Genomic DNA, 14253 nt, shown 5'->3' on the forward strand with positions numbered 1-14253 from the left:
AAAAACTACATACATTATGGATGCCTTTCCATCTTAATTCATCATTATCCTTTCCACCAGTGCAAATAAGAATGTCTTCTCCATCTAAGCTGTCAATAGGAAATTCTGATATAGAATTATGACGTCTATCTCTTATACTTTTAAATTCTGACCGTGGATCTAAATGATTAATTCTAAAGGAAAAATTGTGTGTAGACAATCTGTGAAGCTTCTGCCCTGGAAAAAAAAAAAGTGAGCAGATATGAACAAAACAGAAAAGCTAATAAAAATTTACAAATCACTATATTAAAATAATATTCTTTTAATCATAGACAAAACTACAGGTATACAGAGTGTGCCTGGGCATACCCTAATGTATCAGGCATGAAAACAAATTATTTCAATAAATAAATACTTTTTTATTGTCCTCTCTCTCTCTATCTTGCCATTGTAGAATATCTTTTGCTAGTGTACAAGACAAGAGAAAACGGATCACTGACTCACTTGCAAACCAGCAGAGATAGCCGCATGTACCTCACACAGTTCTTGGCATCTATGCAGGTTAGCAAAAGCAGGCAAAAATTTCCTAAATATTTCTTATTTTTTAAAAATTTATTGTAATTATTTGTAACTTAGAGATATTAAGCCTGATATACCTTAATCAATATGATTAATAAATATAGAAAACAACAATGATAAAAAAAAAAAAAAAAAGGTAAACTGCAGCCATTATCAGTCCATTGCAGGATGGAAGCCTCCTCAACAATTCATGTTCAGAGAAATGGACCATAATTGGTCATGCTGGTCCAATGCAGGTTGGCAGATGGACTGTATTTAGTAGTCAGGGGCTTGACCCCCAGTCTACTCAAAGAGGGTGTGCTATTGCACTCCTGCTCCTGACTACTCGGCTATGGAACAATGGCCCAGCACTAAACCTTGGGGAACTCCACTAATAACATTAATCCAGGAAGAGCAGTGTCCATTAATTACCACTCTGTCTTCTCCCAATCAACCATCCCTTTATCAATAGCAGCAAGTTGCCCTTATTGCCGCAAGCTCCAATTTGTACAGCAGTTTTTATGTGCAACAGTATCAAAAGCTCTCCCAAAATACAAGTATACAATATCAAAATTAATTTTTGCATCAAGTTCCCTTGTTACTGTATAATTGTATCCAGTCAGATTGGTCAGACAAGATTGCCCCTTAACAAATCCCTGCTGTGGCTGCAATATTATAGCATTCCTGTCTAGGTGGTACTGCATTACTTCTTTGACTAGTGATTCCAAAATTTTTCCTAGAAGTTAAACTAACTGCTCTGTAATTACTTATGCCAGACGTTTATCAAACTCTAACAGGGAGCCGAGTGATTTTGTAATAACTGAGAGCAAAGTGGAGGAGAAAATGTCGAATTTAAACATAAAAAAGGCATCTTGGATGGATGATATCTATCCAGTTATATTAAAGGAGGCAGCAAAGGAAGTAAGCAAACCCTTAGCCATAATTATGAGGACTTCCTTGGACTCGAGGTGTGCAAATGTATCACCAATTCACAAAGGGGTTCAAAAGGTGACACAAGTAATTATAGACCTGTTATTTTAACTGGTGTTCCGGGGAAAATAATGGAGTCACTAGTTAAAGAAGCATTGCAGGATCATCTAGACAAGACTGCAGTAACAGTTAAGACACAGCATGGGTTTGTTAAAGGGAGGTCTTGTCTGACCAATTTGATTGGATACTATGATGTGGTCACAAAGGAACTGAATGCCAAAAATAATTTTGGTATCATATACTTGGATTTCAGGAAATCTTTTGATGCTGTTGCACATGGAAGACTGCTGTACAAATTGGAGAGGCTTGACATTGAGGATAAGTTGCTACAATGGATAAAGGGATGATTAAAGAGGCCTGTGTGCTCTAGATTCATTATTAATATCAAATTACTGTTGCTCAGAGCAAAACGGATACAAATCCGTTTCGCTCTGAGTGACAGTAATTTGATATTAATAAGGATAAAGGGATGGTTGAGTCAAAAGGTGTTATTAGTGGGGTTCCCCAGGGTTCAGTGTTGGGCCCATTGTTGTTTTGTATATTTATCAATGATATTGATGAAGGTATATCAGATTTAATGTCCAAGTTTGCAGATGAAACAAAGGTTGATAGGGTTGTTAACAACAGTAAAAACTTTATGGAGTCAAACTCCAACTGGATCTAGATAAGTTGGGCAAATGAAGTTTAACATTGACAAATGCAGAGTACTGCATATGGGTAGGAATAACCGAAGAGAAATGTACCAACTGTGTGGTACTACACTCAGGGAAGTGGAAAGTGAAAAAGACCTGGGGGTGATTGTGCAATCAAATATGAAGTTTGCTGAGTAGTGCACAGGGGCTGCCAGGGCAAGTTATGGAGTCTTGTCAATGATATACAGGAATTTTTCTATCAGGGAAAGGGAGGTGATTATTCTGTTGAATTGCTAGAATGAGTACAAAGAAGGGCAACAAGTTTGTGGAGAGTAACAAAGGGGTTCTCTTACCAAGAAAGGCCTAAGTTCTGCAAATTGTAGCGCCTGGAGAGTAGGCACCTGTGAGGTGATCTGATTAAGGTGTATAAGGCCTTGAATGGGTTGAGCAAGCTGAATACTGATGGGATTCTTCCTCTTGCTCAGATTAAGAACCTAAGGGGGCACAGATTCAAATTGAGGAAAGACAGTTGTAGAATAGATGTGTGGAAATTTGCCTTTAGTCAGCGGGTAGTTGATTGGTGGAAGACTTCCATCTTTTGTTGTGGAAGTTGATAGCCGAAATAAATTTAAGGCTGAGCTGTACAGGCATTTGGAATGAATGGAAGGGTGAAATGGGAGGTTTTTTTTTTTTTTTTTCTTTCTTTTTTGGCTCATAATCTTGAATTCTTGCATCATGTGCCTCTATTAATGCTACCTTTTAAATACCCCTTTTGTGAATTGGGGATATATTCACACATCTCCAGTACATAGAGACCATTTCCAAATCCAAAGATGCTCTCTTAATTATAGCTAAGCATTTGTTTTCCTCCTTTGCTTCCTCCTCAATATAATTGGATAGATCTGATAATTTATAAACAACTCATTTATTTTTTTCTCTGCAATGAGTCTTGTCAGTTCATCTGATATTGATTTCGGTTTTGGCCTGGAGCGGTAACTCTAAATTGGCATAAAAAGCCTCTGATATAGATATAAATATTGGTATAAAAATACACTGATTACTTCCCTGAATACAGTGGTACCTCGACATACGAGTTTAATTCGTTCCGTAACCTTGCTCGTATGTCAAATTGCTCGTATCTCAAAGCAATTTTCCCCATTGAAATTAATTGAAATGCCATTAATCCGTTCCAGCTCCCAAAAAACCACCTCAGTTGTTTTTGTTAAGTGTTTTTGAATAAGAAAAATGTATTTACAAGAAGAAACATTTATTTATAAATAACAAATACATATTCTATAGAAACATAATAAAAGAAAAGGTGAAGTGCTTACAGAAGCGTATAATTTTCGTCATTGGTCTTCGCTTTTTTTGTCACGCTTTGCTCATTTTCACCTGCAGATCGTTTAAAAAAAACTGTCCAAGGAGGTTTGTTTCTTCCTCCCTTTCAGGATATTGCGGAAATGTGTTAGGCAAGTTTCGTTGAACAACTCCGATGCACGACCAGTTGCAACTTTTTCGGGGTGATTTTTATCCACGAACTCTACAACTTTCTCCCACATTCCCAAGATCTCCTTTATATTTCTTGTAGAGATAACCTTCTCCATATCTGGCTCCTCTTCAAAACTAATTTTTCGTTGAACCACCATATGCTGCTGCGAATGTAGATCGTGTAACTCCTCGGTTGTCAACTCCTGAGTCTGTTCCTCGACAAGTTCGTTCACATCTCTCTCATCCACCTCCAGACCCATGGATTTTCCCAGAGAAACAATCTCCTCTACCACTGACACTTCGGGTTCCAATCCTTCAAAAGCCCTTTCAGCTACAGCTTCAGGCCACAGCTTCTTCCATGCAGATATTAAGGTCCTCGTTGTAACACCCAGCCAGGCCTGATCAATAATTCTTAGGCATATCACGATGTTAAAGTGGTCCTTCCAGAACTCTCGAAGGGTAAGGTTTGTGTTCTCCGTCACTTCAAAGCAGCGCCGAAAAATGTGCTTGGTGTACAACTTCTTAAAATTAGAAATCACCTGCTGATCCATGGGCTGCAGGATAGGAGTGGTGTTGGGTGGTAGGTAGAGAACCTTTATAAACTTGAACTCTTCGAGTAAATCATCTTCGAGATTTGTTGGGTGAGCAGGGGCATTGTCGAGGACGAGAAGGACTTGCATGGGTAGGTTGTTTTCCTGTAGATATTTTTTAACAGAAGAGCCAAACACCAGGTTTATCCACTCCACAAAGAATTTCCTGGTGACCCACGCCTTCAGATTTGCCCTCCACATAACTTGTAGTTTTTCTTTTAAAATCTTATGTGACTTAAAGGCTCTGGGATTTTCCGAATGGTATACTAGCAGAGGCTTGATTTTGCAGTCGCCACTCACATTGGCACAAAGTGCTAGAGTTAATCTATCCTTCATGGGTTTATGACCTGGCATCGTCTTCTCCTCTGCCGTTATGTAAGTCCTATTCGGCATCCTTTTCTGGAAAAGCCCTGTCTCGTCACAGTTGAAGACTTGCTGAGGGATGTATCCTTTGGCTTCTATCAGTTCAGAAAACGTTTTGATGTAAACCTCAGCTGCCTTCACATCCGAACTTGCTGCCTCACCATGCCTGACGACGGAGTGAATGCCGGTCCTTCCTAAAGTTGTCAAACCAGCCCCAACTGGCTTTAAACGAGTCTTCCGATTCCTCGTTTGTGGAAGTGTGTGGGATCTGCTTCAGCAAATCACCGTAAATCGCTCGTGCCTTCTCACATATGATACTTTGTGTTAAGAATCCTCCTTGAAGCTGCTTCTCTGTCACCCACACCATCAGTAGTTTCTCCATTTTCTCATGGAGAGAGGTCCGGAGCTTAGAAATTATTGTAATGCCCTTGGCTGGCATTATACCCTTTATCAACTTCTTCTGTTTAAGCACAGTACATATCATTGATGTGCTACGCCCGTACATCCTCGCCAAGTCAATTACTCGCACACCTTGCTCATGTTTTTCTATGATTTCACGCTTTAATTCAATAGACATCATCTTCTTCTTCGGACCCATGGTTATAAAAATAAATTTGATAATGTTTTGTAAATGTACAAAAAGCAAAAAACGCGAACCCAACTTATCAAATATGCTACGAAAACGAGGGAAACAAGCACACAGACTGAGGTCTAGTCTGAGGTGGGAGAAACTGTTAGACGCTGCACACGACCCCAACATGCGCCCCGCATGTTGGGGTCGTGTGCAGCGGTGTAGTGTGCGATTCCTCGTATCTCAAATCTTGCTCTCATCTCAAAGCAAAATATCGCTCGCTCGGCGGCTCGTATCTCAAAGCACTCGTATATTAGGGCACTCGTATATCGAGGTACCACTGTACTTCTCATTTAGAATTTGTTGTTGGTAACATCATCAGTTGGTCCCAGTGAATAGAATTTAAAAACTGCCTGAGACCATTGTAGTCACCTTTACAAAAGCAAAAGCCCTTTTCATTGCTTTGATTGTAGTTATACCTTTTGTGCCCTTAAAAGATGATATCCACTCTATAACGTCATCAACTTTTGCCCCTGGCAGACATACCCTGGTCCTGTTCCACCTATCCTTTTTACATACCATGTTCCCCATTTCCCTGACAATAGAATCACCAACAACTAGTTCCTGTGGTACCAGCACATTCTGCCTTAGAGGTTGCCGCTGCATTGCGTGATGATCAATGATAATGTATGGGATATCTGTGCCTTATCTTTCCAGTGCCCGAAACATTGCCTTATGCTTTATGGGGTCAAATGCCTTATCATACTTGTATTTAAAATTGACATGTTATTGTTATTTCTTTATTGATTTCTTTTCTACATTTTATACCTTTGTTATTTTATATCTTGACATGGTGACCTAAGTAATTAGGTCAGTGAAATTTAAATGTTTTATATATATCACCTGGTTTTGGCACATTATAGCCTTAGTTGCTAATGCGCCAATAAAACCCAACAACCAATCAACCAGCCTTATCATAGTCATTTGTATAGTCATTTGTAATGCTCAATACATTATGTATAGTCATTTGTAATACTCATTACAGTGCAAGCATTAGGCTTGTGTTAATGTACAAATTTTTTGTATTAAAACTCCTGCCCTCATTTTTATTTTCCTCATGCTTATAACACACCAAACACAATCAACGTTATTCTGGCCACCTCCATTTACAGTTGGTGGCGTGCTTCTTAACTAAGAACATAACTTCTTTCCCCTTCTGTCTCTCCTTTTTCTGAATATTTTATTCCACTTATTCAAATTTACTGCATTCCTTATGTTTGAGTGACATGTCTCTGTCTTTGATGACTTACCAGAACTTTAAATTCATCAAATTTGTTTACTATATCCCAAACATTAACACAGCCAATGTATTTGCTTATTCTATGAATACTCCCCCCCCCCACTAAAAGGCCCTGAAATGTCCAACACCTCATTCAAGATGCTATATGTCCCAAGAAAAGTAGCACAAGAATCACTTTCCCCCTCTGCATCTGCTATTAATCTGTTAGTGTTGGTCTGTTAATTAATCTATTAAGCTGACAGAGTGAATCAGTAAATCAGAATACATGTATCTTATAATGGGGGATTTTAACTTTCTAGATATGAACTAATGAGACTCATGGCAGAGAACAAAATGTGCGGGATGCATATAAATTATCTAGTGAATTACCACAGAAGCCTATGGTAGCTATAAACTAGTCTGCAACCAAGTCACAAAGGAAGTTAGGCAAGCCACGGCAGATTACGAGAAGCCTCTGGTAAAAAGGCCAAGAAAAGCAGCAAAGACTTCTTTACTTATATTAACAGTAGAAGGAAGGTGTTGAATCACATTAGTCCACTTTATTTGATGGTTTAACTGTTGATGAACCTGCTCAGGTTGCTGACAGGCTGAATAGCTATTTTGCATCTACATTTACACATGAGGAATTCTTTAGGGAGGCAGATCACAGAAGTTTATCAAGCTCTAAGGGGCAGCTGAATGATTTTCCGATAACTCAGAGGAATGTTCAAGAAGAGAAACTGTTCAAGTTAAACATAAAAATGGCACCTGGGTGGATATAATTTATCCAATCATATTAAGGGAGACAGCAAATTAGGTAAGTAAACCCTTAGCCATAATTACAATAGCATCTTTGGATTCAGGAGGAGATCCCCTGTGGACTGGAGATATGTGAATGTATCCCCAATTCACAAAGGGGATCAAAGGGTGAAATGAATAATTAAAGATCTGTTAGCTTAACTTCTGTTTCAGGGAAAATAATGAAGTCACTGCTTAAATAAGAAATGCAGAACCATCTAGACAGGAGTGCAGTTATACTTCAGTCATAGCATGTGTTAATTAAGGGGAGATCTAGTCTGTCCAATTTTATTGGTTGCTATGATGCAGTGACAAAGGAACTGGATATCAAAGTTTCTTGCGCCGACCAACTAACTGGTTAAATAAATTTATTAAAATAAAAATGATATATACATAAGATAAAACAGAAATAAAATAAGATAAAAGCATTAAAATACAATCAGATAAAAGATAAAATAAACATAAAAGCTAGTCTGTGTCATTTCACAAACTAGCTGATGAAGAGGCACTTTGCTTCAAAAGGCACTATGTATTTTAACGCTTTTATTATATATATTTTAACTCTTATATTATTGTATTTTAACGCTTTTATCTTATTTTATTTCTGTTTTATCTTGTGTATATATCATTTTTATTTTAATAAATTTATTTTAACCAGTAACTTTGATGATATAATGCAACACGAAGCACAAGGCCTGTTTTCTAAAGGAACTGGAGATGCAAAAAATAATTTTGATATTATTTACTTAGATTTCAGAAAAGCTTTAAATACTGTTACATATAAGAGATTGCTGTACAAATTGGAGCAGTGTGGCATTAAGGGAAAGTTACTGCTGTGAATAATGGGATGGTTGAGTGGAAGAAGACAGAGTGTGGTTATCAATGGACACTGCTCTTTGTGCACTGATTTTTAGTGGAGTGACATGGGGTTTGGTGCTGGGCCATTACTGTTTTCTCTATTTATTAAAGATATTGATGAGGATATATCAAGCTTAATGTCCAAGTTTTCAGATGATACAAAGGTTGCTAGGTAGTTAATGACAGAAATGAAGGTCTGTTGCTGCAAGAATATATAGAACAATTAGGCAGATGGGCTGAAAATGACAACTGAAGTTTAACATTGACAAATTAAAGGTACTGCATCTCTGCAGCAGTAATCCCAGAATAGCATATCAACTCTGTGGTACTACACTCAGGGTAGTGGAAAATGAAAAGGACCTGGGAGTAAGTGTGCAATCTGATATGAAGTTTTCTGGCAGTGTAGATATGCTGCCAGGACAGCTCATGGATTTTGTCAGTGATATACAGGAATTTTGCTAGTAAGGATAAGGAAGTGATTATCCCATTGTATAAGGCAATGCTCACTCCACATCTTGAGTACTGCATTCAGGTCTGGAGGCCTCATTTCAGGAAGGATGTAGAGCTGCTGGAATGGGTACATTGAAAGGCAAGGAGATTGGTGAGGGGGAACAAAGGGGTGCTCTTACTAGACTATGCACATGAGGGACATAAATTCAAATTGAGGAAGGATGGTTGCAGAATAGATGAGTGGAAGTTTTACTTCAGCCAATGGGTGGTTGGTTGCTGGAACAAGCTTCCATCTGTTATTGTGGAAGTGGGTAGTTTGAATAAATTCAAGGAAGAACTAGACGAACTATTGGAGGGAATGTATAAGTGAAATGGAATTTTTTTTGGCTGATGGTGTATAAGCTTGCTTTCTTGTATTATTTGCCACTATTAATACTAATACTATTTTAGTTTTGTTTTTATTTTGTTATTTTTGAACTCTGCAGTATTCAGTGCTCTAAAGGCAGGTGGCAGTTGAAGTTTACATTGAAAAATGTACTAGATATGTGTAGCAGAATAAAATACCACTTTTGGTATCATACTCAGGGTAATAAAGAATGAAAAAGACATGGGGATAATTGCACAGTCAGACACAAATTGCTCTGAGAATGCATACGTAACTAAACATGTGTATTCTATGTAGAAAGTAACATGGGATTATTAGATTAACTGTTAAGTGCATCTCCACTTAATAAATGTCTAATTTACAAATTTCCCATGAATTACAAAAGAACCTTGAATAAATATAATGTAAATACTTTAGGTTAGCAACATGTTTTACAACTAGTTTAAGCAATAACATGTTATTAAAGTTCACTGAGACAATTCAAAAGGTCACTAAGGAATTTTAAATAAATATGCAAATTATTTTTCTTTCTTTACAGTATTGAGCATAAAGACAAGTAAAAATCCCATATGTTGATGGTGTATACCCATTGGTTTTGAGGGAGACCACCAGGGAGTGTATTGAACCATTGAGGTTAATTATGAGAACATCTTTGGACTTGGTGGAGATTCCTTTGGACTTGAGAAGTACCAATATATCACCAATACATAAAGGCAGTTCTAAGAGTGAAGGATACTGATTTGGTTTGGTCTTTGCACAGTTGGTAACTACAGACTGGTTAGTCTGACTTCAGTGGTAGGGAAAATCTTAGAGGCAATGATTAAGAGTGCAATCTAGGGACATTAGCATTAGTTGAGGCATATGATGCAAGAAAGCAAGCTTATACAGCATCAGCCTAAAAAAAAAAACTCTTCCCATTTCACCCATCCATTCACTCCAAATGTTTGTCTAGTTCTGCCTTGAACTTATTTAAGTTGCTAACATCCACTACAACAGATGGAAGTTTGTGCCAATGATCAACCACCCACTGATTAAAGGCATATTTATTCTACACATCTATTCTACAACTGTCTTTTCTCAATTTCAATTTGTCTCCTCGGGTTCTTAATCTGCGCAAGCGGAAGTATCCCATTAGCATTGAGCCTGCTCAAACAATTCAAGACCTTATACACCTCAATCAGATCACCTCGCAGGTGCCTAGTCTCCAGTTGCTGCAACTTGCAGAACATAAGCCTTTCTTCGTAAGTGCACCCCTTTGTTCCTCTCACCAATCTTGTTGCCCTTCTCTATACTCGTTCTAGCAACTCTACATCTTTCCTAAAATGAGGCCTCCAGATCTGTACGCAGGTCTGAAGGCCTCATGTACACAAGGTGTGGCCTGACCATTGGCTTATACAAAGGGATAATCACCTCCTTGTTCTGCCAGCAAAATTCCTATATATCATTGACAAAACTCCATGACCTACTCTGACAGCCCGTCTGCACTGCTCAGAGAACTTCATATGACTGCACAATTACCACCAGGTATTTTTCATTCTCCACCTCCCTGAGTATAGTACCACACAGTTGGTATGTTTCTCTTGGGTTACTGCTACCTATATGCAGTACTTTGCACTTGTCAATGCTAAACTTCAGTTGCCACTTCTCAGCCCATCTGCCTAACTTATCTAGATCCTGTTACAGAAGCATACTGTCTTTAGTGCCATTAACAACCCTGCCAACCTTTGTATTATTTGCAAACTTGGATATTAAGCCTGATATTCCTTCATTGATATCAGTGATAAATACCAGCACCGAACCCTGGGGGACTCCTAATAACATTAGTCCATGTAGAGCTAGAGCAGTATCCATTTATTACCACTCTCTGCTGTCTCCCACTCAACCATTCCTTTATCCATTGCAGCAACTTGCCCTTAATGCTATACCGCTCCAATTTGTACAGCAGTGTTATTGTTGTGGGAGTTTCTGGCGCAAGGGCTACATAGGTCATATTGCACCATCTTACATGTACAACAGTATCAAAAGCTTTCCTGAAATCCAAGTATATGAAAGAATAAATTATTTTTGCATCCAGTTCCTTTGTGACCACATCACATTAGTCAGACAAGACTGCCCTTTAAAAAAAACCCATGCTGTGTCTGAACTATAACTGCAGTCTTGCCTAGATAAACCTTCAATGTTTCTTTAACTATTATTTTAACTATTAGACTCTATTATTTTCCCCGAAACATAAGTTAAACTAACAGGTCTGTAATCATTCGGGTAACCTTTTGAACCCTCTTTGTGAATTGGGGATCCATTTGCACACTGCAGTCCATGGGGACCTCCCTTGAATCTAAAGATACTCTCAAAATTATGGCTAGTGGTTTGCTAGCTTCCCTTGCTGCCTCCTTCAATATATAACTGGATAGATTCCATCCACCCCAGGTGCCTTTTTTATGTTTAACTTCAACAATTTATCGTCCACTTTGCTCTCAGTTATTACAAAATCACTTAGCTCCCTGTTAGTTTGATAAACTTTCTAAACTTATTCAAGGAGGGGGATCCTTGAATAACTTCTCATGTGTGAATGTAGATGCAAAATACTCATTCATTTTATCAGCTATTTGAGCAGGATTCTCAATAGTCGAACCATCTACGTTAAGTGGACCAATCTGATTCATTCCCTTCCTTCTTGAGTTTACATAAGTAAAGAACTCTTTACTGTTTTTCTTTGCATCCTTTGCCAAAGATTTGTCGTAATCTGCCTTTGCCTGCCTAACCTCCTTTGTGACTTGATAACAGACTAGTTTATATCTGCAGTAGGCTTCTGTGTCGCTGATAATTTATATGCATTCCATGCATTTTTCTTCTCTGCCATGAGCCTCATTAATTCATCTGGCATCCATTTAGGCAACTGAACCTTGATCATTATTTCTTAGTTGGTATGAAAAGCCTAGTAGCCTCCAAATTAAGTCCCTGAAGGCTTCTCATTTAGAATTCACCATTGATAACATCATCAGTTGATCCCACTGTATAGAATTTAAAAACTGTCTGAGACAACTGTAGACACCTTTACGAAAGCAAAAACCCTTACCTTTACCCTTTATGTAACTACCAACAAAATCTCTTGTTGGTAGTTACATCTTTAAGTAAATCCCACATCAGTATACTGTGATCACTGTCACCTAGTGGTTTCTTTATCTGCAAATTCTTAATGCATGAATAATCACTGCTGATAATCAGATCAAGAATTACTCCCTCTGGTTGCCCCTCAAACATGTTGCTGTAGAAAACAATCCTCGAATAAATCCACAGAAGTCTTGCTAGCATGCTAGTGACCAAACCACAAGTTCCAGTCAATATCTGGAAAGTTAAAATCCCCCATTACAAGAAATTCTGATTTACAGCCCACTCTATTTCTCTGCACAACTGTTCATTGTACTCATCAGAGTCATTAGGCCTATAACACGCTCCGCTCCTACTATCATTTTCCCTTTCCCAGTGTTTATGTTACACCAAACAGACTTTTGCACTATCCACAGATGTTAATTAGATGCACTTCCTTAGATTTTATGTGTTTCTTAACTAATGGCATAACACTTCCTTCCTTCCTACCCTGTCTATCCTTTCTATACACATTGTACTCCCCAAATTCCAATTCTGCACTGCTTATATTTGTATGACACCTTGTCTCTGATATCCCAACAATATTTTCCTTTGATGCCTTGATCAGCACTTCAAATTCATCAAATTTATTTACTATACTTCTAGCATTGGTGCACATGCAAGTATACATGCACCTGTTCTTACTCTTAGTTACCCTAACACATAGGCTGTGTTAGGGTTACTCTTAGTTACCCTAACACAGCCTATGTATTTGGGTGCCTCCGTAGCCAGGTGGGCAGGAGCAGCAGTGCGTAGCACACGCTTCTTGATTAGTTCGGGGTTTGAGCCCGTGCCCACCAAATACGGAGGATGCGGAAAGGTCTTGCTCTCTAGTCTGCTGCTCATTACAATAGAAGCAGTGCAAGAATCACTTTTGCCTCTGCCCTCGGCTACTGTTAATCATTTTAGTCCATGAATCCCTCCCCCCAGGCTAGCAGTTTTCCAACCCACCTAACTCTGCCTCACTAGCATCAGCAAATATTCTTGCACTCTTTCTATTTAAGTGTATCCCCTCCCTATAGAAGCAGTCTCTCCTGTTAGCAAGCACAGACCATGCTGAAAAAAATTCTACCCTGTGAGTCTTGCACATTCTCTCCAGGGTCGAATTGATTGACAAGGCTGTCATCATATATTCCTTTCTATCGTGTCTGGGCAGAATTGCAGACACTTTCAAATTAATCCTAACTTGAGACTTTTTTCAGCATTGACCTGTACTTGTTAAGTAAATCTGCAGTTCTCTTATTCTTGAGGTCATTACTGCCAAATGTACAACAATATCACCTTTTTTGCTCTTAACAGATATCTGCCCTACAATGTCATCAATTTTCGCCCCTGTCAGACATATCCTGGTCGTGGTCCGCCTACCTTTTTGCATAATATATTCCCTATCTCTCTGACAATAGTCACCAACAATAAATACTTCCTGTGGAATTAGAGTATTCTGCCTTGGAGATTGCTGCTGTGTTGCCTTATGCACAGGAGTGAGCTCTGGCATAGAGTTGGGCAGCTGAGAGCTTGATGGGCCCCCTCATATTAGTTTCCCTACACCTCAATCTCTCATAGACACCCATCAGAACACTGAGTTGGCAAAGTATATGCAAGTATATGTTTTTTGTGTGCACCTAGCACACACACAAAGACATCCTCCTTGGCTAGATCATGTCCTGTTCTAGGCAAACATTTCACACATTTTTTTTTAGACTGTGATGCATTGGAGAATTGCCCCCTTCGGTTCTCCCGTGAGCCATAGCACTACTGCTACTTTGTGCTTGCTGCTTTGCTGCTCTAGTCTGTGTCATGCTTCTGTTTAAGTATAATTGAATTAACATAACAATGAAATTTAATAAGATTAATAAATTTTACTGATTAATTGATAATACTATACTAATCTAACAGATTTCTAATACAGTGTTACATATTTCGCTATTTAGTTTTACGTTAAATCTTATGCTATGAATTTCGGGATTTACGTTATGCTGTTCTGTATCGTATAACAATGACATCAAGTTACGAATGGTAAGATCTATGGACAATAAGTGTTAACTTTCAAAATCGCTATCTAAATTCAAATAAACCAAGGAGCTTGACTAGGACTATAAAGGTGCTTATAGAAAATAATTTAGTATAACAATTAAGTCAATAAAACAACTAAATATATATAAAAA

The 14253-nt window shown here is 38.3% G+C and overlaps 1 protein-coding gene across 1 annotated transcript in view; it reads right to left on the reverse strand.

Moving 5' to 3' along the window:
- Rip11 (Rab11 interacting protein) overlaps window positions 1-14253 on the reverse strand; it is a 175569-nt gene that overhangs the window by 59942 nt on the left and 101374 nt on the right. The window contains exon 6 of the mRNA XM_090386503.1: window positions 14-216. Within this exon, the coding sequence (XP_090242629.1) occupies window positions 14-216 (203 nt within the window). The remainder of the gene's footprint in view (window positions 1-13; window positions 217-14253) is intronic.

This window comes from Mastigoproctus giganteus, chromosome 12 (genome assembly GCF_048544385.1).
Source record: "Mastigoproctus giganteus isolate SK-2022 chromosome 12, ASM4854438v1, whole genome shotgun sequence".
Lineage (NCBI taxonomy): Eukaryota > Metazoa > Arthropoda > Arachnida > Uropygi > Thelyphonidae > Mastigoproctus > Mastigoproctus giganteus.